Raw genomic sequence first — 26,972 nt, 5'->3', positions numbered from 1 at the left:
CCTCCCTCTGTCTACCTCTCTCCCTTGCTCAGGGCTGTGTTCCTGGTGCGCCACAAAGAGACTCGTCAGCGCTGTGCCATGAAGAAGATCAACCGTCAGAACCTGATGCTGAGGAACCAGATCCAGCAGGTGTTCGTGGAGCGCGACATCCTGACCTTCGCCGAGAACCCCTTCGTGGTGTCTATGTTCTGCTCCTTCGACACCAGGAGGCACCTTTGCATGGTCATGGAGTACGTGGAAGGTCAGTCTCTTGGAACACCCTCGCATCACGATCGTCATGACCACGCGTCACTTCTCGGCCCTATTTCTGTGTTTTGTTAACATTTGAAAAGTAAAACATTTCCATGAAGTAAAGGTTCAAAAAGATATTAGACAGGATTATTTTCAAGATCAAATGTGGGCCAGTAAACATCGTAGATGATCATTACGACATTATAGAGAAGTGCTTAGGGGAAGGCTGTTTTGTATAAGTGGTGTCAAGGATAGTGCATGTTTCATTTGATAGTTGTATTAGACTACTCCTCACTGTGAGACCCTTGGGTTACTGATTGTCTGTGCTCCAGGCGGTGACTGTGCCAACCTGCTGAAGAACATCGGGCCCCTGCCTGTAGACATGACCCGGATGTACTTTGCAGAGACGGTCCTGGCTTTAGAGTACCTTCACAACTACGGCATCGTGCACCGAGACCTCAAGCCAGACAAGTGGGTTCCAGTATTATCTTAAGTCTGATCCCTGTCTGTGTGATCTGCAGCAGCCTTTCAAACTCCAGTTCGACACAACTCAAAAATAACTAAACCAGCGTGATCTGAATCCCTGTTCTCTAAATTAGAAAATGGAAACCACTTTCTCTGTAGCAGCCTGAGCTCCATCCAAGTTGTTCTCACTAAGTCTATCTAGACCAGTTCATCTAAATCAGTCTCTGTTTTTTAAGTGTGTGGTTTCAGGGTTAAATAAGGACTAGCATTTCATGTAATTCAAAGAGAATAATTTCTCCCAGTTCCCCAGCTGACTACTTATGCTGGAGCCCTTTTTATTATTTAAAGATATCTGGCCTTCTTCTGAAGACTCAGTTAATTTCTAAGTCTTCAAGTCAAGTTTCTAGATCTCTTGCCTACATTATTTGCTGTTTACCCCTTGTGTGTACAACATTTCTTAGTTTTCTCCTCTTATTTTCCAGTTTGTTAATCACCTCCATGGGCCACATTAAGCTAACAGACTTTGGCCTGTCAAAGATCGGCCTCATGAACATGACCACCAACCTGTACGAGGGCCACATTGAGAAGGACACCAGGGAGTTTGTCGACAAGCAGGTCAGTATCTTCTCTACCTTTCTTTCTTTCCTCTCCTCACCTCTCTTGTCTCTCTACTACTATCTTGTCTTTCCTTCCTCTCTTGTCTATCCTCTCTGCTCTTTTGTCTTCTCTCTCCTCTCCTCTCTTCCTGTCTCTCCTCTCCCCTCGCTTGTCTCCTCTCCTCTCTTCTTGTGTCTCCTCTCTCCTCTCCTCTCTTCTTGTCTCTCCTCTCCTCTCTTGTGTCTCCTCTCCCCTCTTCTTTTCTCTACTCTTCTACTTCTCTCCTCTCGTGTCTTCTCCTCTCTTCCCTTACCCATGTCTTCTTTTATTAATGTTTACTGTGATCTAACACAATATAGTATAGAGGGTGTTGGACCCCCATAGCCGAAAGGTTCTGGGTTCGATCCCCCCAATGCCCACAGCTCACGTTAAGAAATCCCTGGCCCTGATTTTCTTCGTGGGTCATGGCATGTATATGAACGCACTGTTAGTTGCTTTGAGTAAAAGTGTGTGCTAAATGACTCTCTTGTTCTACCAATCTAACCACCCCTCTCCTCCCCCAGGTGTGTGGCACCCCGGAGTACATCGCCCCCGAGGTGATCCTGAGGCAGGGCTATGGGAAGCCAGTGGACTGGTGGGCCATGGGCATCATCCTGTACGAGTTCCTTGTGGGCTGCGTGCCCTTCTTTGGGGACACTCCAGAGCAGCTCTTCGGACAGGTCGTCAACGGTAAGTTCATGACAAGCGACCAGGTCTACATGCATATGCTAGTAAACTCCCGTACATATGTTAAACACATGTTGTGTAATGATGGGCAATGGCAGATTTGAGATACAGAATTAGAATGTTGCTTTTGTAATTTATAATAAGTTGCTAGCTCGTGATAATGACGATGTTGGTTGATTTGGGGACAGCAGAAAGCCTGCAAAACACATCTACTATCCATGCTGATCTCGTGGTAGCAGAGTGGAAAAGGCAGAGTTTGTAACAGTGGAAAGTAGTTCTGTTGCCTTGGGAGTGTGAAATGGTGGTGTCAGAGCTCTCTGAAGTCATCATCATGAATATCTCGCTATCCGCCGACGGCATCAACAACTACTGCCTGTGAATCCCTAATTACGCAGGCACCGCTGAAAGGGCCTGGCAGGAAGTTAAACTTGTAGATCAAGTCAGAGTTTCCATTGAAATAAAGAGATAGTGAAAGCGTGACGCCTAAGCTCTTCCCCTCTCTGCCCCAGATGACATCATCTGGCCGGAAGGAGAGGACGCGCTGACGGCGGACTCCCAGGACCTGATCACCAGGCTGCTGAGGCAGAGCCCCCTGGATCGCCTGGGCACAGGTGGGTGGTCCGCTCCCATGGGGACGTGATGCGTGGATGGATGCAGGGCGGGGCCATTATTTGTCCCAGCATAACCTTCTAGAACAACCTTCTACTTCGGGGCGCTGTGCAGCCCCGCTGGTCAATAAAAGGAGAAGGCTGTAATAAGTTCATGTTGATAAAACATATTACCAAAGTGTTGTTAGCAGAAGGGAGAGATGTAGAAGGACGATAGACATTAGAATATGGGCGTAACCCAGCAGGTAACCAGGCGGTAACCCAACAGGTAACCAGGCGTCAGCCCTTGCTGTCCTGGTTCCCTGGCTCTGCGCCGTCTCCCCTCGTGGGGTCGGGCTGTAACCCAGTAGGACTGCTGCACGCGTTCCCCTTTGAGAGCCAGAGGGTTCCAGCGGTGCGTCGGGCGGTAGAGGCAGAGCCTCACAGGGATGGAGGGCTCCCAGCTCCTGGCCTACCGGCTGTCAGCGGGCTCACGCTGGCTGCTCTGTGTTGTCCAGGGGGAACCACGGAGGTGAAGATGCACTCGTTCTTCCACGGCCTGGACTGGACCGGCCTGCTGCGGCAGAAGGCGGAGTTCATCCCCCAGCTGGAGACGGAGGACGACACCAGCTACTTTGACAGTAAGAAACGCAGCAGAGTGTGCATGAGGCGGCTGCATCCAGTTTATTGTATACGTTCGTTTTCTAGTATTTATATACCATTTATTTTAAGTTGTCAATTTCTGTGTGTGTGCGTGTGCGTGTGTGTGTGTGTGTGTGTGTGTGTGTCTCCTCCCCAGCGCGCTCGGAGCGGTACTGCCACTTGGGCTCGGATGATGATGATGATGAAACCAATGATGAAGAGTCTTTCCAGGAGCTTCGTCAGTTCTCCTCTGTGGCTCATCGCTTCAGCAAGGTCAGCCCTCCCCCCCCCCCCCCCCCCCCCCCCCGGTCTCGCTTTGGCCTTAAAATAATAACTAACTGATGACTGTACCCACCGGGAAACTGTTCAAATGTTCACCGTGTTCCTTCAACAATGGAAAAACAACAAGAAAAAAGTCCCGCAACACACTTTTTCTATGACGCAAGCAGCCTGAGTGCCCTGACGCGCAACCCCTGACTGAACACAGTTGGCGGTGGAGTCCCTGCTCCACTGGCTCCGTCCGGGAGCAGTAAAGGACTGACTGATCTCATGTTGCCTAATGTCTAATAAAGAGAGGCCCCTCCCACTCTGTGTCCAGGTGTACAGCAGCACCGAGCTCCTGTCCACCTCCACGCCGTCCAATCGGAGCCTGTCGTCGTCGGAGCGCAGCCACAGCGAGGAGAAGGAGGAGCGCTGGGACAGCCGGGGGGTCCTCTCCCCAGGGGACGGGGCCCGCTCCCTGGCCCAAGGGGCCGAGCGCAGGGCCGACGGACCCAGGGGAAGGTGTGTGTGTTTGTGTGTGTGTGTGTGTTTGTGTGTGTACACAGTACATTTAATATAGATCTGTCTGTAGTGTATTATATGTACTTGGGGTCGATTGTTAGAGACCGCTAATGCTGTACACACTTTGTTTGAACCCCTACATTGGGACCTGGTATTTTTCTTGGGGTTATTCCTTTACAATTGAATTGGTTTTAAAACCAACTGTAACACTGTAAACATTATTAGGAGATAAATAATGATAATAGTTATTATACAATTATTACTACCATTGTTATGGTTCATTATCCATGCGATCCTGCCTCCATTACATAACACTGTAGTTGCCACTCCGTGTGCCCTGACCCCTGGCTTGTGGTTTGTGGCCCCAGCAGCTTGCGGCCCCGCACCTCGTCTGGCTCCTCCCAGTCTGAGCGCAGTGCCAGCCCCCTGGTGATGAACAGCACCCAGAGCCTGGACACCATGACCCGCTTCTCCATCTCCGCTGAGGAAGAGGGTGAGCAGGCCGCTGCGTTCTCTCATCAGGAGGAGGCAGAGAGGACTAGTTCCCAGTAGGAAGTGATTAGTCATAAAGGATGAGTTAGAAGTGTTTCCATGGAGCTCATCGGGTAGAGCATGGCACTCACAGGCGTAAGGGTTTGATTTGAAATATAGTTTTAATTAAATCCCAAATATTTGCTGTCTTAGGCTTTATAGAATTTATATTTTGGTTGTCTTTGCAGTTTGTCCGATAAGGCAAGGAAAGTAGTCTTTACTTTGCTCCTCTGGCTTTGTTGGTCAGAATTATTGATTGCATTATACTGACTAGACAATGGAAATAAATCGATAACTAATCTTAAACAAATGACCTACCTCCCTTGCAGTGACACACATTAGTTTACAGACGCGCATACTTTACACATACTCACAAACACACCTACTCACCCTCGTCTCACTTTCCGTTTCACCATTCATCTCATTCCGTCCCACACTCTTGTGTCACTCTCCATCTCACACTGTCTCACCATTCATCCCACTCTGTCTCACTGTCCGTCTCACATTCGGTCTCACTATTTGTCTCACTGTCTCTCTCCCCCTCTGCCTTCTCTTCTAGACGGGATGGTGTCCAACCTTCGTCGCATCCGTCTCCGTAGCAACAGCACGGGCACGCGGCCGTCGTACCGGCGCGGCGCCTCCCGCCGCATCGCCCACCAGCTGGAGACCCCCGAGAAGGCCCGGCCCCCCGCGGGCTGCAAGGTCCCCAAGTCGGCGTCGGTGTCTGGCCTGTCCCTCATCATCACTCCAGGTAGGAGGGAGCGCCAGAACCATGTCCGTAGTGTCACCCTGCTCACTGAATCGTTCAGTCCAGCTATATACATATCGTTATATTGTCTCAAACAATCCCTAACACAACATAACTCTGCAAGTCAAACAAAGCCAAGGTTTATATTTAACTAGGTTATTGGATCTAGGGGAGAGAGGAAACACTGTTTACACAGATTTTGATTTCCGTTTCATATTTGTGTCATCAATAAGTCATTTGTGGCGCTACAGCTCCCTCTACAGCCTGTTAAATGAATTACAACACAAGGTTTTTGAATAGAAAACCCTATGCTTTAAATATGATATACGCTGTAGACTGATGATAATATGAACACCTCTGTTGTTGTTTACTGAGTGGACGTGTTTGCGCCATCGTTCCTCCCCAGACGACTCGGCGGCTCCCCCCTCCAGCCCCAAGTCCTCCCTGTCCCTCTCCTCCAACCCCTCCTCCCGGGACTCCTCCCCCAGCCGGGACCTGTCCCTCAGTGTCACCTGCCTCCGCCCCCCCGTGGTCATCCACAGCTCGGGGAAGAGGTTCGGCTTCGCTCTGAGAGCCATCCGCGTCTACATGTGCGACAGCGACATCTACACCGTGCATCACATGGTCTGGGTACGTCAGCCGGTGACCGCCGTGTGTGTGTGTGTGTGTGTGTGTGTGTGTGTGTGTGTGTGTGTGTGTGTGTGTGTGTTGTAGGCTAGTCAGGCTCTCCAGATTTGTCATGCAGGAGGTCCCCCCCGGGTGTACTTTTGACCCAGAATCCACCAGAAATGTTTAGCTTTTAAATATGCAATATACTCTTTATCTTATACAGTACAGTATTCCCCTATTCAGTCTTCAAGCATGCTAATGATCACATGCAACAGACAAGGCCTAAAGGCATGCATATATATTTTGAGCCAGCCCACTTCTGGCTGGCTCACAGCCCACCATTTAAGAACCACTGATACATGCCTCCGTCTTAACTTCTGTTAGTTTTAAATGTTAATGGCGGTTAATAGATGGATTGTTATTGATGATTATCAGTAGTTATACTTTCTAAGTCATCACTCCAATACTTGCTATATGTTGGTGCATCTAATCCAGGTTGGTTGCATAAGAAACATTGGTGGGCTCGCTCTAGTACCTCAGAACAATCGCCACCTGCATCTGTGAAAATAAATGAATGTCAATGTGTGCTAATTGGCTAACATTCCCAGGAGTTTTGTTGGCTCCCTGTTTGATAACCCCCTGCCTTGTTCCTCCCCCAGTGTGTGGAGGAGGGCACCGCGGCCCACGAGGCAGGCCTGAGGGCGGGCGACCTCATCACCCATGTGAACGGGGAGTCTGTGCAGGGCCTGGTCCACACGGAGGTGGTGGAGCTGCTGCTCAAGGTACACACCTCCACAGCCCGGCTGGATACGATGGGAGCCCTGTTGAGCCATGACGTTATCATTAAGGCCGGGAACATTGCTGTTCTACAGCCAGTGTATTACTGTACTATTAGTACAGTGTATTGTGATGAGCAAAACCCCATTATATTTAGTCTTGACATTGCAATATGGATATCATATCGTCCCGCTCGTATTCTGATTCACACTTGTATCCATCCTTTGGTCTTCTAGGCACAGTTTAGTAGTATTTATTTTGAGTACTTCTTCTTGGTGAAATTCATTGCTTGAAAAAGGCATTCAAATGCAGCAAATACGGTCAATAACAAATCATGCGAACAGAGTTGATTCATTGAAGTTAAGTTGACATAAAGAATGTGACCATGAATGTCATGTATCACATGGCGATCGAATGGGAAATGGGAGGAGCTAACATGTGGATGTTTGTCCAACAGAGTGGCAACAGGGTGACCCTGCAGACCACTGCCCTGGAGAACACCTCCATCAAGGTGGGCCCAGCCAGGAAGACCAGCTACAAGGCCAAGATGGCCCGGCGCAGCAAGAAGGCCAAGAGGAAGGAGGGCCAGGACAGGTAGGACTGAACTGCAGCGGCTCTGGGTTTGAGGCTCAATGTCCACAGCCCATCTGTGGTCATCTGTAAGGTGCCCCAGCTAGCCCCACCAAGACTGATCAGATTTGACTCATGGTCGCTTTGGCTGAAAGCTTTGGTAAATGACTTAACAGTAAATGTTAAGTTTGGGACTATACTGTCAAGCCCCCGATTGACCATGAAAGGATGTGTTCAATTAGCTGTTAACATTTGCATTAAGCCTCCACCAATGTTTTAATGGGGGGGAATATACAAATATATCCTATTATAAAATACTGCTCATGAGTGCCATCATTTGTTATGGGACGGGTGGGCGTGGCCTGTTTTGGTAATCAGCTGGTGTGCTTGGCACTCTGTGGTCGGGAGAGGAGGAGGCGTGGGTGCAGCTCATATCTTGAGCAGCCTTCTTTCAGGGGGTGCTCATTCCTTGCAGATGACAGCTCAATAACTTGGACTTTGAGCAGCATTGGCCGGCCAACCGGAGCCTGGTCACCGTGCACCCATCAGCCCCTCACAGAATCAGGTTCCCCAGGGCAGCACTTTCTGAGAAGGTGTTTTCTGATGCCCCGCTGATGAGTCACAGGGTTTCTGGTGGTGTTGAGTTTGTTTGTGATTGACGTGTCATGTTTTTGTTTTCCGTAATATTTATTTGAGTAGCGTATTTTTATCGTTATCTTTATTCAGAGGTTTTTAGCCCTGTATGTTCTGGTATAGAAAAGGAAATGCCTCATGTTATTAATATTAACTCCTTTGGGAAATGTTTTTAACCCAAGCGAGTCATAGTATTTCCCTAGGCAGTTTAGCTGGTAGTAGGCACATTGGCCACAAGACTTCCATGAAATACCGTCTCTTAAATAAGCATGAATAAATTTAAGTTATTCATTGAATTCATGCATTCATTAAATGTCTTAAAGTCACTATCTACATCTGTATCACGTTACACAATGGGGATTGAGCTTAAAGCCCACTGACGAACACCCTTGCACTTCTAGTATTATCATTGTTACGAACCGGGTGTCGGTGGTGACAATGTGGCTCTGGAAAGACCAGCGCTCATCGCCAAAACCGTTGCCAAAGAGGACAATATTGGTATCTTCTAGATTGGCGCTTTAAGTGAATTTTCCACCATACCCTCTCTGTCTCCTCCTTTCGGTTTCCCAGAAGGCGGAGCATCTTGAAGAAGCTCTCCAAAAACTCTCCACCTCCGCCCATCCAGAGCAGCCGCAGCTTCTCCTCCGGGTTCCACCAGTCCTCCAGTGACAGCCTCTCCGGCTCCCCCACACAGTCCCTCTCCCCTGGGCCGTCCACGCCCTGCCGCTCCCCGGCTCCCGACCACTCTGGAGGTGGGTGACAACCGTGACCATGTGTTTGCTAATCCAGGACGTGTGTGTGTGTGTGTGTGTGTGTGTGTGTGTATGTGTTTGTTCTGTTACTAAACCCTGTAGGATAATTATACCAATCTCAAGGTACAAGAGAGCTAACGGTAAAATCATTAATGAACTGTTTATAGTTTATAGATCACAATATCGTTTATATTTTAATGTTATGCGATGTTCTGTGATTTAAATTATCCTCATTGAATAATGTCTCATGTTCCAGAAAGATCATATCCAGTTTAATCTTGTTAAAAAAATACCCCTAAAACCCATCACATGAAAATGTATCCAGTTATCGCGGTAGGTTTAAATGTGTGAGAATCCTATTGCCAATTTTCGGATAATCTAACAATGAAAGTTCAAGTCCTCGTTATGACTACACATGCTACTACACATTCACTGCCAGCCTAATCGTCGGGGCGACCGTGGTGTTCCCCGGTGCGTGCTCCGTCCTCACCGTGTGTCCCCCTCCCCTCCGTAGACTCCAGCTCCTCCCCCTGCTCCAGCTCCCCCAACTCTCCGGTGCCCCAGGCGCGGCCCAGCTCCCTCCACGTGCTGGGGGGCCGCTTCTCCAAGGCGGGCCGCTGCAAGTCCACCACCAGCATCCCCCCGTCCCCGCTGGCCTGCATCCCCCCGCCGCAGCCCCTGTCCCCGCAGTGCTCGCCCGCCTCTGTCAGCCTGCCGGCCGGCGGCCACCCCAAGGCCCTGCACGGCTACCACCCCCACCACCACCACCCGGGCAAGACCCTGTCCCCGCCCACCGTGGCGCGGCCCGCCAGCCGGCCCCGCAGCGCCGAGCCCCAGCGCTCGCCGCTCCTCAAGCGGGTGCAGTCGGCCGAGAAGCTCACCGGCGACCGGCTGGCGGGCTCCGGTTACCACGGCGACAAGAAGGCCTTCGCCACCCGCCGCCACACCATGGAGGCGCCGCTCTCGGAGGGGGAGGGGCCGGAGGACCTGGAGGCGGACGCCGCCACCGGGTTCGTGTGCGTCGGGGAGCACGGGCGCCAGGGGCTGTACGTCTCGCCCCAGCAGCATCGCCGCAGCAACAGCCTGAGCAGCGGGTGCGGCGGCGGCGGCGGCGGCGGCGGCCGGCGGTCCAACGACGTGGTGGTGATGAGGAAGCTGGCGCTGTCGGAGCGGAGGGACTCCTTCAAGAAGCAGGAGGCGGTGCAGGAGGTGAGCTTCGACGACCTGGACGAGAAGGGCAGCCCGGCGCCGGTGGTATCTGGCAGGCCACCCAAGGGGGGCTTCATGGCGTCCTGGATCCACCCGGCCCAGTGGGAGGAGGAGCTGGGAGTGAGGGGAGGGGGCGGGGCCTCCGCACAGGGTAAACCGCAGCTGCAGCCCAAAGCCAAGTCAAAAGAGAAAGATGGCTCCTAGTGGCATGTTGTGACAGGAGCAGACTCAGGAAAGAGACCTCACACCATGGCCACATTGACCTGCTACTGTATTTTTTTATTTGAAGGCTTTGCATGCGTGTCAAGAAAACTGTGAGCCGAGCCACTACTCGAATCACCGAAGTGGCAGATGGACGGAGTCGACCAAAAGAAAACACTTTCAGACATTAGTTTGTTTCTTTAAGCATAATGCATTCGACCATGCTGTTCATAAAGTAATGGCTGCCCAAACTGTTTACATCTGAGCTTGCTTTTCTCTCTCACTCTATTTTTGGTTCTCAGATCACTGTGGCGCCTGCAACTGAAGCATTTTGTAAATACCACGTTTGAGATGAGGAAACTTATTTATGCTTTTTTTTTTTAATACTCATCTAATTCTGTATATGTCTTTTTTGGTTCCTTGCAATGCATTGGTGCTCCAGGTTGAATGCTTTTCTTGGTCGATGCTGAGATTGGATTTCAAATAATATTTTGAGGAGATATAACAGCTGCCCGCATCATGATTGGTTGAAGTGCTTGACTGGGAAATGGCTGACATCTATTCACAACTACCCTTTACCCGGGTCCAAATCAGGCCTTTTAAAGCTTATCACATTGTTTTCATCTATACCAACATTCAGAGTTTCTGAGAATATTGTGAATTGCCTTTTTACATTAGATGCATTACCCTTTTAACTATTAAAATGCATAAACATCCTTTCAAAAAATATATTGGCAAACAATATAAATAATGGGGAAAGTAAGTCACCGTACCATTACAAGATAATACAGATTGGAACCATTTTAAAAGAGCCATCCTGTATGCAATGGCTGTCAGTCCCTGGAAAAAGTGTGTGTGTTTTGTGTTGTGTTAAGACATTTTGACCCTCTGGTGCCAAATTGAATACGTTGGATCCTGTGTGGCTCCCCTTTGAATCTAGGACTGCTACCCTTGATAATCTTCATCCTCAACATCAACATGTATGTCAAACCAGGTGTCTCTAGCTCTCACTCCTCCGATATACCCTAGCCTAGCTTAAGTGTTTGCCCAAGTTGTAGTAGCCGTATATAACACACAATGTATATTCTGGTTGGTTCTCTGCGTGATTCGAAATGCGTTCTTTGTACAGTGTAGAACTAACAACCAAACATTCGTGGGTGTTGTTTTTTTCTGTCTGAATGAATGTTTACATTTTAATGTGTGCGTACATGGGTGACTGTCGGAATTCATGTAAATTATAAGGAAAAATGAACAAGGCTCTGGCGACCGGATGGACGAATGCATAGAGGTAGCCTGTTTTGTATATTTTGATATGGAAACATGTTCTTGCTGAAGTAGTCGTGATAAATATGCCTTTGATGTTGACAAATATCTATAAGTAATGGTGGACCTTTTACGGAGGCTGTCGGTGGTGTTTTAAAAGTGACCTTTTTGTGCGAGTAGACCCGACTTTAAAAAACAAAACCAACCTGTATGGATGGACCTGTAGGTGTGGAGGTAGTGGGTGTGAGGCACTCTCACGCGTCAGAGTCCCAGTCTCTTGCCAGCGTTCTTATTGCATTGTGAGTGATTCAAGTGGCACTGGTGACCTGATGGTTTGAGATGAGTCGTTGAATCGTCTGAGGGTGTAGGTAAACCGTTCATGGAAGAACAGAAAGTGCACGACGCGTTAGAGACATTTAAAATAAAACACTTTGAGAATCTACCTTGAGGACGAATTATTCAAAATGGGAATCGTTATTGAACATTTACTAACGTCTAGACCACCAACGCTAGTCACATGGAGAGTGGAAGTTTAGCAATCTCACTTTTTTGAACTAGTAGCCTACTGGATGTTACTACTCATTCATTATTAATGTTTTGTTTTAGTTGACCTTTTCCCCTGTGCCTGTCGGGAGTGGAAGGTATATATATACCTTCATGTCATGTTGGCTCTGTTTGTTTATGTGGAATGTTTACTTTGTCATGGATGATCATAACTGTACACTGCTCATGAGGATTGGTGTTATTAAAAAAGAAGGATGCAAGAATGTTTTCTTTTGTCCTGTGACTTTGCAAGAAATAATGGTTTCTTAGACTGTATGCGTATAACAATGGATTCCCGCTGCCAACCCGGAGCGTACCCTTACATAACAAGGCTCTAATCAATGTTGATATGCCTGGTTTACCTTGCACAACTGATATGCCAGTTTTTCTATTGTCTTAAATTTGCTTCAAATAAAACAGTGGCAAAGGACCAAAGTGGAGTATTGTCTTGTGTATATATCTGGCAGAGCTAACTGGTTCTCTGGGTTTAGGCATATTTGTATATAATGTCATTGTCAATGCCGTTTTTTTATTAGGGTCTTAGCATGTAATAAATGGCTTCTAGACCAAATTCAGGATGATTATTATTAATAAAATAAAATATTTTGTTTCTCTTTATTTATTGGAATAAAAAGAGATTGGAAAGTGGAGGGAGTCTTGTTCAGATTGGGTCAAATTTCCGTAATGGGCTGTAACCATTCAATAGCACAGGCCCCTCTTCACTCATTCGTGGGTTTCCGTTCAACTTCGTCTCTTTCCGTGCTCTTCATATTAGTTCCCACGCACGATCCTCTTTCCCTGCGCCGCCGTGCTGTGCTGTGCTGGAAAATGGCTGTGTAGCAGGCAGGGGAGTAATGTACGGCAAAAGAAAGAAAGAGCGAGAGAAAGGACGCAAACCAACAGTGAACAGAGGTTCAGAATAAAGTCGATTTTTGTACCGACCACTAAATCGATGGCAGAGAAGGAAAAGCACTCGCATGTATTTGTACTTTAGTTGAAGTGGACGAGGCTACGAGGCGCTGTCTACGGGTGAGTTTCTCCAAGTTATTGCACATTTCCAGTACAGCAGGACAGAACTGTACTGGAAAATGGTGGAAGCGCTGCAAGTGTGCGCCGAGCAAGCTGTTGACTTATGCCCTAGTTTAATCCAGGTTTAATAGTATACATTATCCTGGGACTATTGCACAGTCAACGTTTCTTTAAATGTTAAAAACGAAGTTAGTTGCTTTACTTTAAAATGATACATAGTGTATTGTGCTCGTCGACAGTTTGTTACGAGTCCCCTGAGCACAGAAGTGGTCCTAGTTTTGCGTTTCTGTCATCATTCGCAGTTCTCCATATAAATACTCCCCGACTGAGGTCTCATAACTCCTGTAAAGCACCTCAGTAAAGCACATTGCGCTTAAAACGCACTTTCATTCGTTTAACTTTGTACACATATTATCTTCGACTGTATGAAGACTGCTGACAAGCTTAATGTCAAATGAACCCCGAAGAAGAAATATCTATTGTAACGTTTTTCGATAAATGGAGAAAGAAAGTGTGCTGTGCTGAACTTTAGAAACAGAAGCAACTCAAACATGATGGTTGTGCGCTGCACCCTGTTTGATTGCCGTCCGTCCTCTTTTAAATCTGTATTGAATTCAGTATTTAATAGGTACAGTGCTTGACATTACCATATGCCTGCTATTAGGCCCACTCATTTGCTTTTGTTTGATTGAATCAAATGTTTTACATGTTCATGTTTAGGATTTGGAGGATGTTACTCTTTATATAACAAGGCAAACCATATGTATGTTAACAGTAGTTCTAATGAAACAAAAACAAAATCTCAATATTATGTAATCATGTTCAATAGTTTTTTTCATGATATGAATATTATCTAATTTATCTCTATTTTATAAAAAAAACACCTTTGTCTCCCCCTTCCCCCACACACAGATGGACACAAGACACACACACACACACACACACACACACACACACACACACACACACACACACACACACACATGCCCAAAAAAAACAACCACAGACATCCTGCCCTGACCCTTGTCATCTTGCAATTACTAAATACAAATATATAAAGTAATATGTCGATATTTTATTTATGTAGAGAAGGTGCTTTTTGATGTCCATTTGTATATCCATCATAGACCTTTCCTAAGTTTTACTCATCAAGACAACTAGAACAAAAAAATGCATACACACAGAAGTGTATACACGAGTGACTTTACAAAACCTTGCAAATTAAAGGATAAAAACTTAAGAAACCTTAGAGAAGTGTTCTATGGAGTGGAGGTTGGAGGGAGTGTAACAAAGGTGTTGGGTCAAAGCTCAGGTTCTGACCCAGAACCCCCTATAGCTTCTACCTATGCAGTCAATGCATTGATGCACTGATGCAGTGGTATACTGATATACACAGATTTACCTTGAGGAACATCTCAGAAAATGTATATTGTCCTAAATCTGGATATAGTCAATCCCATCTTTGTCTGGTAAATAGTAACAAATTCAGCCCTGATGATTAAAACTAGCAAATATAATTGCATGGAATCTCATTTGCATGGCATCCATTAAAATACAATATATAAAAAGAGCAAAAATAGGACAATTCAACCAATAGAAACTTAATATGCGTACCATTCTTGAGACAGCATTTTTATTACTATGAAATATGTGCTATTGACGATTATTATTCCAGTTATAAATATATAATATATATTGACATTTTGGCTGCCAAAATCTGACCCTAGGTTTTCCAGCACAGCAACCATTCCAAAACGTTAGTCAGGCCCAGCTGTGCTTCAATAAATCTATCCCGAGTTGGGAATAAAGGAACACCCAACCTTTAGGAATAACTTGAAAAATCTGATTTATAAACCCTGTTACAAATCACAACTGTGTGTCATTCAATTGCAGTGTGATGGTCTTTGGCTTTATGATTTGATCTGATATCAGGTCATCAGAAGAATGTGGTACCTCTTTTCTGCACTTTCGTTCTTTTTTTTGGGTGCTGTTCAAAAAAAAAAAGGGAGTCAGTTTCAACTCAAGCCTCAACAGAATCGCTCCTCAAAAACTCCTAGTTGTCATTAAAAAAGCATTAGTTTTGGCAGAATTACAAGTTCTAAAAAAGTACAAGTTGACCTAATTTGTTTTTACCCATCTGCCCTTGTTGCGTTGACTTAGGTAATTTTTACTCTGCGCAAAAATAAACCTGCACGTCCACGTGATGCCTGTTTTGCACGTCGATATCTGGAAATGATGTTGATATTCAGTTTGGCTGCCACTGATCTCCCTCTGTGTGTTATTATTGTTATACCGAGTAATGCCGTTGTGTGTTTTTATTTGTTGTTAGATGAGAGGCTCGTTACCAGTTCTGTTGGCCTGGTGTCCCTGAAATACAATCAAGATGAAACATTGTCCTGATCACTGATCACATTTTACAGTTGAAGGTTAATGGGAACCATAATTAAAAGTAATTGGACCAGCCTTAATGAGCGCAGCAACTTAAAAAAATAACATAGGCTACTAATGATAGAGTTGTGGTTCAAATAGGCCTATTTCTCAAATCCTGATATGTATGGGTTAGGTTTCCATGTGATCAGTTGGCTGTAGATATAGGGTACTAGTATTTGTTTAATCGTAAACATATTTCCGGCCCTTTTCTCTGCGTAGCAGTGTTATGGAGTAGAAGCATAGGTCTACATTATAATATGTTAAGTATACATAATTAATGTCCTCAGATTAAGAGCTCTTTTACCAGGGTAGGCTAGGATAAGAAACTACTTCTCCTTTATGGTCGAAGTGTTTTAGCTTCAAATGTGCAGTTTGACCTGGTCATTCTGTAGAATACAATTCTTATGACAAGACAATGCTCATCCATTGGTCTCAATCTCATAATCTTCGTTTCTAAGCAGCAACAGACAAAAATACAGAGTCCCCTGCCTCGGCTTTGGGCCTATCTCCTCTGGGCTGCCTGTGGCGCAGTTACATTTCTCAGGTCCATGTGCACAAATGGACCCGGGCCAGGCTGTGTGTGTGGTGGCTCTGGTCTGCACAGCTCATATTTAGCTGAAAATCTCAAGAGCAGTATCTTGGGTCCAATTAAACTTCTTAATGTTGCATTAGCCTAATATGCACATTTGAATGCAGAGTTATGTCAGAGTTCAGGTGGAATGTTTATAGCAGGGTTGTGCTCGGTGGCTTCTGATTTGCTCGTTATTTTACACATTATGTCAACGTTGATTGTCATGGTTGAATATCTGTGACTTATGTAGGCCTACGATTTGGTTTTGGGATTCTGTAGCATGTAAACTATTATGTCTACACATTATTTATTTTAATATAAATAAATGCTAAAGAAAACATGCTAGTATGCGAACAGTAACATATCATATTTTTCTCTGTTCCGTAAACAGACTTAGGATTGGTCCTGTCTAGAAAAGGGTGGTAGCCAAACAACTACACTCCTCACAAGTAAAGCGTATGGGGTGACCCCCTTTTCAATGTTTTGCGTTCCCTAAAGTCCTCTCTGCCTTCTGATTTATTTTGAATGTATACTTCAATGGTAGAGGCTTATATGAATGGACCAACATAGTATTAACAGATTCATGAGAAAGCAAACAAGTGCTTACTTATTGATAGGATCGTACGGGGAGCTATATCTCAGAATGAATAATGATGTCGGCTACCATTCACCTCAGGTCTAGTTCCAAACCGGTCTGCCTTCGTTGGTAACTGAACGTCGTGTTGAATGATTGGTGGAGAATTGGGTGAACTGCAGATAATCTGTCTATCTGTGTTCATATCTGTTTTTCTGCTCATGGCTAGATTGGTTGGTAGATATGTATTGGACTGGGTTGAAACCTAATCTGTGAAGGGCTACAATTTACATTATCAGACAAATTGTTCAATTGATCAGCCAGTTTGAAAGAACATTTAATTTAGAAATACAATTATTGAAACACATATATAACATGCAAATATTATAAATATGTATCTTTTGGTTTTGTTGTAACTTGGGAAAAGCACTTCTCAATCAGATGGTTGGCTGAGTGGAATAGAGAATCCGTGGGACATTATGCACAGTATTAGTTCAGTTGAGTGTATAGAGGTCAGTCCTGTATTGACTAAACGCAGAATGCATGTCAGCATGTCAACATTAAAAAAATAGATGTTAAAACAGCAGAGTAGACTAGCTCCCATTTCAACATGCCTGCATCCCCATTTTGATAATGTCTCGGCCTAGGCTATTGTTCAAAGAACAATAAATATATTATATGCCTATTTAATTATTTAACTTTGTTGATTAATCTTGTGTCTGAATCGTTTGCGTTTTGTTCTTGGCCATAAAATACAACTTAATCAAATTCTCTGTACAATTTGTAATAGGAAAAGCAATGTTGAATACTTAACATTAAAAATATGAATCCTTTAATCAGCACCACGGCCAATATTTGTCATCATAACATTGCATCATTTGCCGTGTCATGCTTAAATTCCATTCCTGCTTCTAGAATCCTTTAGTTTTATTTTCCCAATTGTATATATTTTATAAATTATATATAAAATAAGATGATAAACAGCATGTTTTAAAAGGAAAAGTAGTATCTGTGGAAAAGGTGGGAGTTGTTTGGGTCAGATGCTTGATCACTGCCTAGATACATTTTCTAATATTAGAACGTTTCCTTGATTTGCCCGGCTTCTCTGGTGACTCGGGATCACATGGTCAGAGCAGCAGCCAATCAGATCACAGGGTGAGCTTTCCCTCTCTCTAGCAACAGTGAGTTACTCGCTGCCTATTCATTAATTATTTTCCTCCACTCTCCCCAAAGCCTGTTTGGACTCCGATAGCTAAGTGCGCCTCACTCCCCCCCTCTCTCTCTTTCTCCCTCACTCTCCTTCTCTCTCTCTCACACTCTGTTGTTGCCCTTCTCTCTTCAACTCAGTCCTGTAAAAAGTCTTGAAAAGAGATGGATTCAGTGACGGGAAGCCGACCAACCACTGCTGCTGCCTGTCTGAAGTCAGAGCAACTCCTACAATGTCAGAGTGGAGAAACAGAGAGACGCTTCTTCTTCTTCCAACTCCTAGGAGTTGCAGCACTTCTTCTGCTCTGGAGAAATGTGATAAATCAGGACGACCATATCAGTGGACACCTCCTTGCTTGCTCCTGCATTTTCTCCTCATCCTTCCTCTTCTCCTTGCTTCCCTCTCTTTTCCACAACACTATGGTGAATTTAGGAAAACATGGAGTGTGGAAAAGGCAACTGGACTTTTTTTCCCCTTCTTGGTGAGGACAGAAGCGGAAGGCGGGGGGGGTTTGTCAGTTGGAAGGCAGGACTGTGTATTTGGGGTGGAGGCGGGGGGCGGATGGGGGCGGGGGGGTGTGTTCAAGAGCAGGTGGAGAGAGGAAGGGAAGGAGGCGGGCGGGTGGGGGTTATGGTGGTGTGAGCGTCGCGGGCTGTGGTTGGGTCTGCCGCTGCCACGTGTCTCGCCTGGCACCTCTCGCATCTCCACTCTGAGGATGTTGCACCCGGAGTCTGCCCGTCCAGCTTCTCTCTCTCTCTCTCTCTCTCTGAGCCCAAAAAGTGTGGTGAGTGCCGGCCATCAAGCGGTGTCCTGTCTTCCTTCATGCTAACTCTTTGCGGTGCTGGTAACTTTGGACCGTTTTTTTTGTTTGGGTTTTGTTTATATAATAACAACATTAACAACTGACGGAGGTTTGCGGTCAATGTTTGCTTGCTCGCTTTTTTCCCTTTTTCGAATGTCGTAGGCAAGCGAGGATAATGTAGGCTAAGGTTTGAATGCATGCAGCCCTGCATTAAGCGATCAGTCCGAGCTTTGTGCTTTATTTCTGATTTAGGTCAACTGTTTTCAAGTCTTCTTAATGTTATTTTACTTTTGGACGGGGTCACCTGGAACGTTAAATCAATGCATTGAAAATGGTTGCACAACAACGAGCCTCTCAATCCAGGCCAATGATTATATAATTTGTGAAATGCCCCCAACCCCCCCAAAGAAAAGAAATACTCCCTACTTTTTGACACAGACCAACCAAGAATGTTTATATTCTCCATCATTTCACTTCATTCATTCGTCCATCGTCCGTTTCATTCGTTGTTTCATGCTTATTCGTTTTTGCTGTTCGTCATGTCTTCGCCAGGTCTAGAGAGGTTAACCGTACCGTCGATACTGCATGGACAACAGACACCAAACGTCTGAAAGAAATCCTAATCTCTCCGTCGGGCTCTTTGCTCGCCCAGCTCTGTTCTATAATGAATGCCGTTTTGAAGTTACCTCATTGTTTCAGCATATTTCCCCCCAACTTGATCTTTTGGGCCTCAGGAGGTAAGGGGAAATTAGAAATATCGATGTGTGTGTTTTGCATTGAATTACAAAATTGTTTAAATAATGGGAATTAAGATATAAACTATTAAAAGTTATCAACGCGTTTGTTTTTATGTGATCCCGGAGTCAGTAGCTTTTGAGATTGTTGACGTTCCTATAAACGATTGCTTCATACGGTAAAATGTTCCCCAGGTCTTGTGTCTATAAAGATACGAGAGCATACCAACAGTATTGGCCTTTTATTGTCATAATATGATATTGAACTCAACCTAGCAAAAATAAAAATATTGAAGAAGAATCTTTTTTTTTTTCCATCAAGCAATCTCGTTTGTATCGGCTACTTTCAACAAATAGACTATAAAGCCTTTTTTAGAAGGAGAGAGAGGCTTTTTTTCTTCATAGAACCGAAAGGTAACTGTTTTTGAAAAAGGTATTTTCATCCTCAACACATCTTGGGACCCTCACATCTCCGGGCGCCATCGTCATCTTCATCAACGGCTCATTCATACAAATACGAAAACATTTAATAATACTTACTTTTGCATAGCAACCACCCACATAGTTGCTTTTATCTGTGTGGTGAAAATGGGCCACGGTTTCATTGGGAAGTTGCCCTGGCTGTGGCGTTGCGTCGGTGGAGGCTGTGAGTGTGACTGTGCAGGGAGGCTCACGTCCAGAGACCCAGTCTGCTGTCGGCTGTGACGCAGCAGCCTCATCCCATCCGCCGCCATCCCAGCCCTGCGCTAATGCTCGGCAGCGCTGCCGCAGTTCGGCCATTTTTCGTGCTCCGCTTTTGAGCTGCGCTCGTGTCCACGAGCCGCCATTTTGCCGTATCGTGTGTCCCTTTTTAAAAAATTTCGAAAGGTCTTCAAGTGTCTTAAATTGCAATTAGTTGACTCTGTTTTTCAATTTCAGTTAAACTGTAAGCTCAAGGTTAATTCAAATTTTTGTGTTCATATTTTTTTAAATATTCTTTTCTTTGAAATGTTCTATATGTATTTTAGCTTAATGTGGTCTCCATGTCCATGTAGGTTGGGACATAATCAGTGTCCTGAACATGCGGATCCCAAAAAGAACCAAGGAGGATTAAGGAACCGGCCAGCCTCCGCCCTTCGTGCTTCAGACCAGACCACTGGTGGGTCTCAGCACGTCGAGACGTCAGCGACGGAAGGACCCTTTGGCTGGCCAGCGCTCTCCCGGACAGAGCGCTGAGGAGGCTGCTCCAATAGCACCCAGCCAGCAGGTTTTTGCCGCTTGAAGGAGCATGTTGCCAACGCTCTCCCTCTGCTCCATCGTTTGGCTCAACCGAGGCATCAAGCTGAGGAAAGTGCTCCAGCACTCAGCGACCAACACTGGTCAACTCTGAGGGACTTTCCTGCCACGAGGAACAGCGGACACAGCGGCGGTACTCACCAACCACCCCATATCGCTTTGGAAATGCTTCTAAGCTTCGGGTGACTGTATTCTCCCTCCCCTCCCCCCCTGCTCCTCCCCTAAGCCACCGTACTCCACCCCACCGTTTCTGGGGGGGGGTGAAGAAAAAAGAAATCCGGTCGAGCCATAAACAATAAGTGGCATTTGGACCCATAGCCAGCCATTTTATCTCCCTCCTATCTTCTGGTGGCCATTTTGTTTCGAGCCTGCATATTCAAAATGGCGGCAGAGGGCTTCCAGTACCGTGCCCTCTACGAGTTCGCCAAGGACCAGGAGGAGGACCTGGACCTGCAGACCGGGGACCTGCTGACGGTCAGCAAGGCCTCGCTGCTGTCCATGGAGAGCTATCAGGACGGCTGCATCGAGCGCCCCGAGCGCCTGGGCTGGCTGCTGGGCTTCAACGAGCGCACCAAGCAGCGCGGGGACTTCCCGGGGACCTACGTTGAGTATGTGGGGCCTGTGAGGATGGGACACCCGTCCAGCCAACCCCGGTCCCAGCGGCCCCTCCCCGCTGCCCCACGACCGGACGCATCACAAGGTAAGGGGCCCAGATCTGTTTCTGGTCTGGTAGGGCCGATGTCTGCTCATAACCAACGCGGTTCAGCCATGATTTGTTTTCTGTTATTTATGTAACGGCAGTTGAACAAAATAATTTAATGTATTTTTTTCAAATCAATCCAAATAACCTTTTTATTACTGTGAATATGTTGCTGTGCTTGAGATTGTGATTGTTTATTAATCACTAACAATGCAAATATGCAGCATTTCCCAGTAAGAATCACGCCGTTTAAAAATGCAGATGGTTTCAACTATGAACCTATACAGCCTATTGAAGACGAGGTTATGCTCCGTCCTTCCACCGCAATATCCAATGTATTTAGCAGATTCAATTATAATGGAGTTTCACTTTTTAATCCCATGTGTAGAGTAGTGTTGCAAATGGCAGTTCACGGATGAGGGGGATTATGATAAGTGTTTGTGTCTCTGTGTGCATTTGGATGTGTTTTGGGGCCGTTCGTGTTTTGAGGTTGCTTCCCTGTTCAACGACTAAAAGTGTGCTTCAATAATCTGGCCATGTTGACTGGTGGCAGACGCTAATTTCTCATGTGGGTAGAAAGGGGAAACTGACTTTTTATTCGATATGAAAATATATAATTTTACTACAATATATTATTACAATATGTTTTCATTTGGATGCAACACATTTGCATTTGCATTGCATTTCCAATGATGCATTTATTGATCAAACAGTAAGAAACACATCCTGTATGCATGTGTCCATGACAACATATGGTGTTTTATGACAGATTTTATTGTTCTTCAGATAATTTGTGTGAATGCTGGAGGCACTTAAAACATATGTTCTTCATAAAACTTTTATTTTATTATTATTCTGCCACTTTTTCGGCCCTTTACTACTTCCACAGTTTTTCACCTCCATTCAATATCAAATCTTTTAAATGTTCAGCTTCTTTGAAATCAACGTCTGTTATGTTTCTAATAAAAATATGATACAGCTTTTAAGAAATTCCGATTTTTAAATTTTTAAAGGGATTCAATAGGGCAGAACCTTTCTGTGAGACTTCAAGTACTTCAGAGTTCGCAACTCTGTACATCTTTTACCTTTTAAACGACCGTTCTAACATTAAACAAATCATCACATTTTGATATTTATACAGATCTAGACAGATTTCCAATATTGTTTTTACTTATAAAATGGAAGATGCATATTTTAAATTCATCTCATTGACTTTCATTGAGCCCTGGCATAGTGTGTGACCCCTGCTCTAGCCCAACCTAGCTTTACCAACAGATAAACATTTCTGACATCGTGGAGCATAGTACATGAAAGTAGTTGATAATTCACCTAGAAACACAACACAACAAGTAAATCTTAATTATTTAGGCGGTTCTGGATTCATTATTGTTAAAATAATTCAATGATTGGAGTTATTCTTTTTGAGCGAGGGGCGTATATGTGTAACAAGTTAACGACACCGTACATATTAAAATGGGTCCCAATGGAGACTCCCCCTCTCTTCACACAACAGTCTCCTCTTCTACACCATATTAAACTGAATTAACTAAATTTGAATGGACAGACACATGGTGGACATTGGTCTACTTTTACTGAACCTTACCAATTTATAATAGTCCGGTTTTAGTCCGAACCATAGCCTTGAGAACAAGGCTATGGTTTGAGGCTTTGTTCTTCATTTCATGGCTGGTTATCTGCTTCCGGTTGAAGGGCAAAACGAGGCAGGCTAGGTTTCTAAATGCTAATGCTACTTAAAAACTATATATTTATCGATTATTATTTATCTGTCTCTATTTATATATCTAAACAAACAATATGTCATATGAAAGCTGAGACTTCACATATTCAGTAGTAGTATGGGTAGTATAAGCTAGTATAAACAAGTAATAAGTATATAAACAGTATAAGCCTTAGCATTCTGTGACCTAAACTCAGCATATTAGATATGAACAGATTTCCAAGTTACAACATAAATATCTAACCATTATTATTATCATTCTAATGTTAGTACTTATCAAACCCATTATACTTTGTATTATGCTGATATTGTTTCATAAGTATACTACTTCTACTACTTGTTATTCCAATATTACAACATATTGTCCTGATACTGTTTCATAAGAATACTTCTACCTATCATGCGTATTATGCCTACTTATAATAGGTCTATTTTACAGGTCTATGACTTATCATACTACTTGTGCTACTGGTAGTTATACTAATCTGCCTATCATACTACTAATAATAAAAGTACTACTTATTTTACTTGTACTACTTTATCTACTTCTACTAATTATCACGCTTTTATTACGTCTAGTGATCATACTTATACTAGGCCTAGGTTTAATCTGTATCACTTTAGTTTAGCTATTTGTTCAACTCTTAAACTTTTTTCAACTCTTAAACTATTTTAAGATGTTTGAATGGTTTGTATATTCATATTGTTATGCTTACTCAATCCAGACTATAAACTTTTGAACTCTTTTCAAATTCCATTCAACCATTAAAATATAATAAATCATTTAAAGCCAGCAATCTAGTTTGGGGTTAGCCTTTCAACAGCCAGCCGTCACGCGGCTATTTCGTAAGAAGTTGTCTTTTCAAGCCTTTAATATTGGTGATGATTATTGGAGCATGTGATACAATAATTGATTTTGTGTGAATAAACAATAAAGTAATATTATAATTGGTATTAATGCTATTATAATATTTTATTATATATTAATTATTATTATTTATTAAAAAGAAACAGTCACTCAACCAATGAATCAATTAATAAGGTAAACTGATTATTTCCAAACATAAGGGCAGGGAACAACTAGCAGAACTTCCATGGTGGAACAGAGTGGGTCAAATAAGTCAACTATATTATGTGGAATGGAAAAAAATCACTTCAATATTGAACAATGTTTTTTATGTATGGGACAGTGGAAAGTATAATTAAAAAAGTTAATTTAGAGCCCCGAAACTTATCACTGAGGCATGTGATGTCTCACACTGCTAAAACATGCTAATGCTAGTTAGCATACATGAACAGGAAATGGTATATCAGGACCTAAAAATACGTTCACATTGCTCTAAAAAGCTGAGCAAATTGAACCAACAGACCTGGTGCTCTTCAATGACTTGTAGCAGATCTGTAGCTTATAGGCTAATTGCTGTCGTCTTTGCTTAAACTCCTCTGCACAGTTGCCAATCTTGGGAGAGTTTGGGTAGGGCTTTCACTGGCCATGACCGCACACTGACCCCCTTAATCTATACTGAAGATGCGTCATAATCCTCACCTCTATGGAAACGCAGCTTAACGAATTGATCCCTCCGTTGGACAATAGAGGTCCAATTGAGCTACTGATGAGTCTGTCCCATCCAGGCCTCTCATTGGTCCGCCTGTGAGCCTGTCTCCATGGCCCCCTGTTTGCGCCACACTTTGACCTGTAGCACCTCCTGCCTCCAGAGTGCAGTCTGGAGAGGGTTCTATCTGCACACAAAGAAATGTGCGTATCTCCTGCCGTGTATCCCTTTGTTGGCCCGTTTCCACTCAACTCCAGGGCATTCGTATTGGGAAAAGAAAAGTCTAGAGGGGCTGGGGCGTGGGGGCAGAAGGGAGCTACAAGTGCTTGGAGTGGCCATGAAGTATCTTTACATATTACGAGGGTCTTAACTGTTTTGACGCCAGACTTTTAATGAATGAATGAATTTCTTGATTCTAAACTTTGCAACACAGGGTTTAATCGTAGGGGGAGCACAGAGCCGCGTTTGAACGCATTTCGTTTTTTGATAGCTGAAATTGTGATTATCAGTTGAGCTGATGGGATTGGGCAACTCCACACGGTGGTGAATCTGGACTGCGGTACCCATTTTAAACGCTTGGCGTGTACGTTGCATATGGTACCTTTTTTTTCTATTCATATCTACATGGAATCATGTTCAAGAGGCCTCATTAAACTGGGGCCCTGCTTCCAACTCAAACATCTCTCTGGCTTACGTTAGCCTATCTTGAGTTAGCCCAGCCTCTGAAAAGCCTCTTGTCCTTTCTTGCCAAATTTTCCCCACAAAGCCAATATTTCTATTTATTTTTTCATTCATACCTTCCCCTCCCCTCCTCCCTTTTATTACCCTCAACTCCATGATCCATGTCCTCCTTGTATGGAGCTCAGTCACAAGTTTGCTTGGCCAAAATAGATTCAACAAAAAAAAGGGTCTATATCCTGCCGCTTATGTGATATGTTCCAGGATGAACCCATACATTCCTGCCCTGTCAAAAGCCATATTGTCTTCTAACTCCTCCATGGGTTCCCTCTTTCTCCCTTTTCTTTATGACAGTTGGGCTTAGTAGCACTCTGAGCACGCTCAGAGCCAGTGAACTCTGCTTTACCTCTGGTAGGAGGCCATTGACTATTCATAATGTACCACAAAGACGCACTGGGCTTCCTTCTAATGTATACGTTTTTAAATTCACTTGTCGGAGCGGAGCAGTGTGGAATTACCAGCAATATGACTTGTAAATACTCGGGTGGGAGTTCTGCAACAATATCACATTGGCAGATTAAGATAGCTGGAGATTTAATGGTGGCAGGGGGTGTGAGAGGGAGGGTTTGGTCCACCCTGGGAGACATCCGTATCAGTGAATGGCTTGTTGTCAAACAGAAGTCTTGTAAGGCCATACTCCCAAGCTGTGAACATGCATAATCGTTCTTGCCCAACTAGGTTTACAGCTAAATTTTGTTTTGCCCTGCAGACTGTCAATCACTCTGCATGGGTGCACTGCAAAAAAATAAAATAAAATAATTTTAAAAGAAAAAACTGAAAAAAGGAATCACAAATGCTTCCTCTGTTTGGTGAAAGTTGCTGGTTTTAGTGACAACATTGTGTTTGTCTTTGCCGATTTTCAATCACTGAAACCAACCCACGGCAAAAAATAACTCATCCTACTTGTGCTTTTGTATAAAAGATTGGGTGTAAAGATGAGAAGGTCACGTCAGTCTTGCTACAGAACCTGTTGGAGCTGGTTCAGACAGAGAACCTGGTTAACAGTGTTGCTATAGAACCTGGTGGAGCTGGTTCAGACAGAGAACCTGCTTAACGGTGTTTCTATAGAACCTGGTGGAGGTGGTTCAGACAGAGAACCTGATTAACGGTGTTGCTATAGAACCTTGTGGAGGTGGCTCAGACAGAGAACCTGATTTACAGTGTTTCTATAGAACCTGGTGGAGGTGGTTCGGACAGGGAACTTGAGGCTACAGATGTCTCCTTCCTAGGAGGACAGATGCTAGCAGGGCACTTCTGCATTTTGGCCTTCGAGTCCTAACCGCAGGAGTTCAGATTCTGAAGGAGAGCAGGACTTGGTAGAGGATTGGATTGTAGATCAGCAATAGATAGGGATCGAATATATTTGCTTCCCCTGCAGAGTGGGGAGAGCAGTGGTTTGTGTGGACCTGTATTAGTATAGCTTTAGTTTAAGTATATCTATCGGTAGGATGGTCCAATGAATGCTCATAAAGCTGTCTCTATGAACAGTGGGGGGTTGGTCATTTGGGGGCCGAATATCCTTCATATCAACATCCATTTAGAGTCCTATGTAGTGTGCTCAGTGCTCAGTTTTCCTTGCTGTCAAATTAAATAATAATAATGGTTTGTCTTAACGAAAGGTAAAATATGCATGAGTGCAGGTCCAGCTCACCACCACATGCAGCAGAATGGCATTTGGTATTTGTCCTGTATGAAAAAGACTCACTTTCACCAGGGTACACCCGATGAATAAGTACAGCCTTGCTCCATGCAGG

General features: G+C 44.5%; 2 protein-coding genes across 5 annotated transcripts in view; both read left to right on the top strand.

Moving 5' to 3' along the window:
* Positions 1-12,296, top strand: part of mast3a (microtubule associated serine/threonine kinase 3a) — a 32,566-nt gene extending 20,270 nt beyond the window's left edge. For 2 of the 4 annotated variants that reach the window (XM_079750991.1, XM_079750989.1), the window contains 15 exons: positions 33-241; positions 564-702; positions 1,179-1,311; positions 1,857-2,022; positions 2,529-2,630; positions 3,125-3,247; positions 3,406-3,521; positions 3,847-4,031; positions 4,400-4,524; positions 5,122-5,313; positions 5,717-5,940; positions 6,579-6,701; positions 7,154-7,290; positions 8,470-8,651; positions 9,166-12,296. In XM_079750991.1, the coding sequence (XP_079607117.1) occupies positions 33-241; positions 564-702; positions 1,179-1,311; positions 1,857-2,022; positions 2,529-2,630; positions 3,125-3,247; positions 3,406-3,521; positions 3,847-4,031; positions 4,400-4,524; positions 5,122-5,313; positions 5,717-5,940; positions 6,579-6,701; positions 7,154-7,290; positions 8,470-8,651; positions 9,166-10,064 (3,055 nt within the window). In that variant the 3' untranslated portion in view covers positions 10,065-12,296. The remainder of the gene's footprint in view (positions 1-32; positions 242-563; positions 703-1,178; positions 1,312-1,856; positions 2,023-2,528; positions 2,631-3,124; positions 3,248-3,405; positions 3,522-3,846; positions 4,032-4,399; positions 4,525-5,121; positions 5,314-5,716; positions 5,941-6,578; positions 6,702-7,153; positions 7,291-8,469; positions 8,652-9,165) is intronic. The other 2 variants (XM_079750992.1, XM_079750990.1) reach the window with 1 other exon arrangement.
* Positions 12,297-12,696: 400 nt separating this feature from the next.
* The window catches only part of pik3r2 (phosphoinositide-3-kinase, regulatory subunit 2 (beta)), a 35,557-nt gene continuing 21,281 nt past the window's right edge, over positions 12,697-26,972 (top strand). The window contains exons 1-2 of the mRNA XM_079751124.1: positions 12,697-12,896; positions 20,249-21,189. Of these exons, the coding sequence (XP_079607250.1) occupies positions 20,871-21,189 (319 nt within the window). The 5' untranslated portion in view covers positions 12,697-12,896; positions 20,249-20,870. The remainder of the gene's footprint in view (positions 12,897-20,248; positions 21,190-26,972) is intronic.

The sequence above is a fragment of the Pollachius pollachius genome (assembly GCF_949987615.1).
Source record: "Pollachius pollachius genome assembly, chromosome: 14".
Classification (NCBI taxonomy): domain Eukaryota; kingdom Metazoa; phylum Chordata; class Actinopteri; order Gadiformes; family Gadidae; genus Pollachius; species Pollachius pollachius.
The sequence above is the reverse complement of the archived record's forward strand: the minus strand, read 5'-3'. Positions and strand labels throughout refer to the sequence as shown.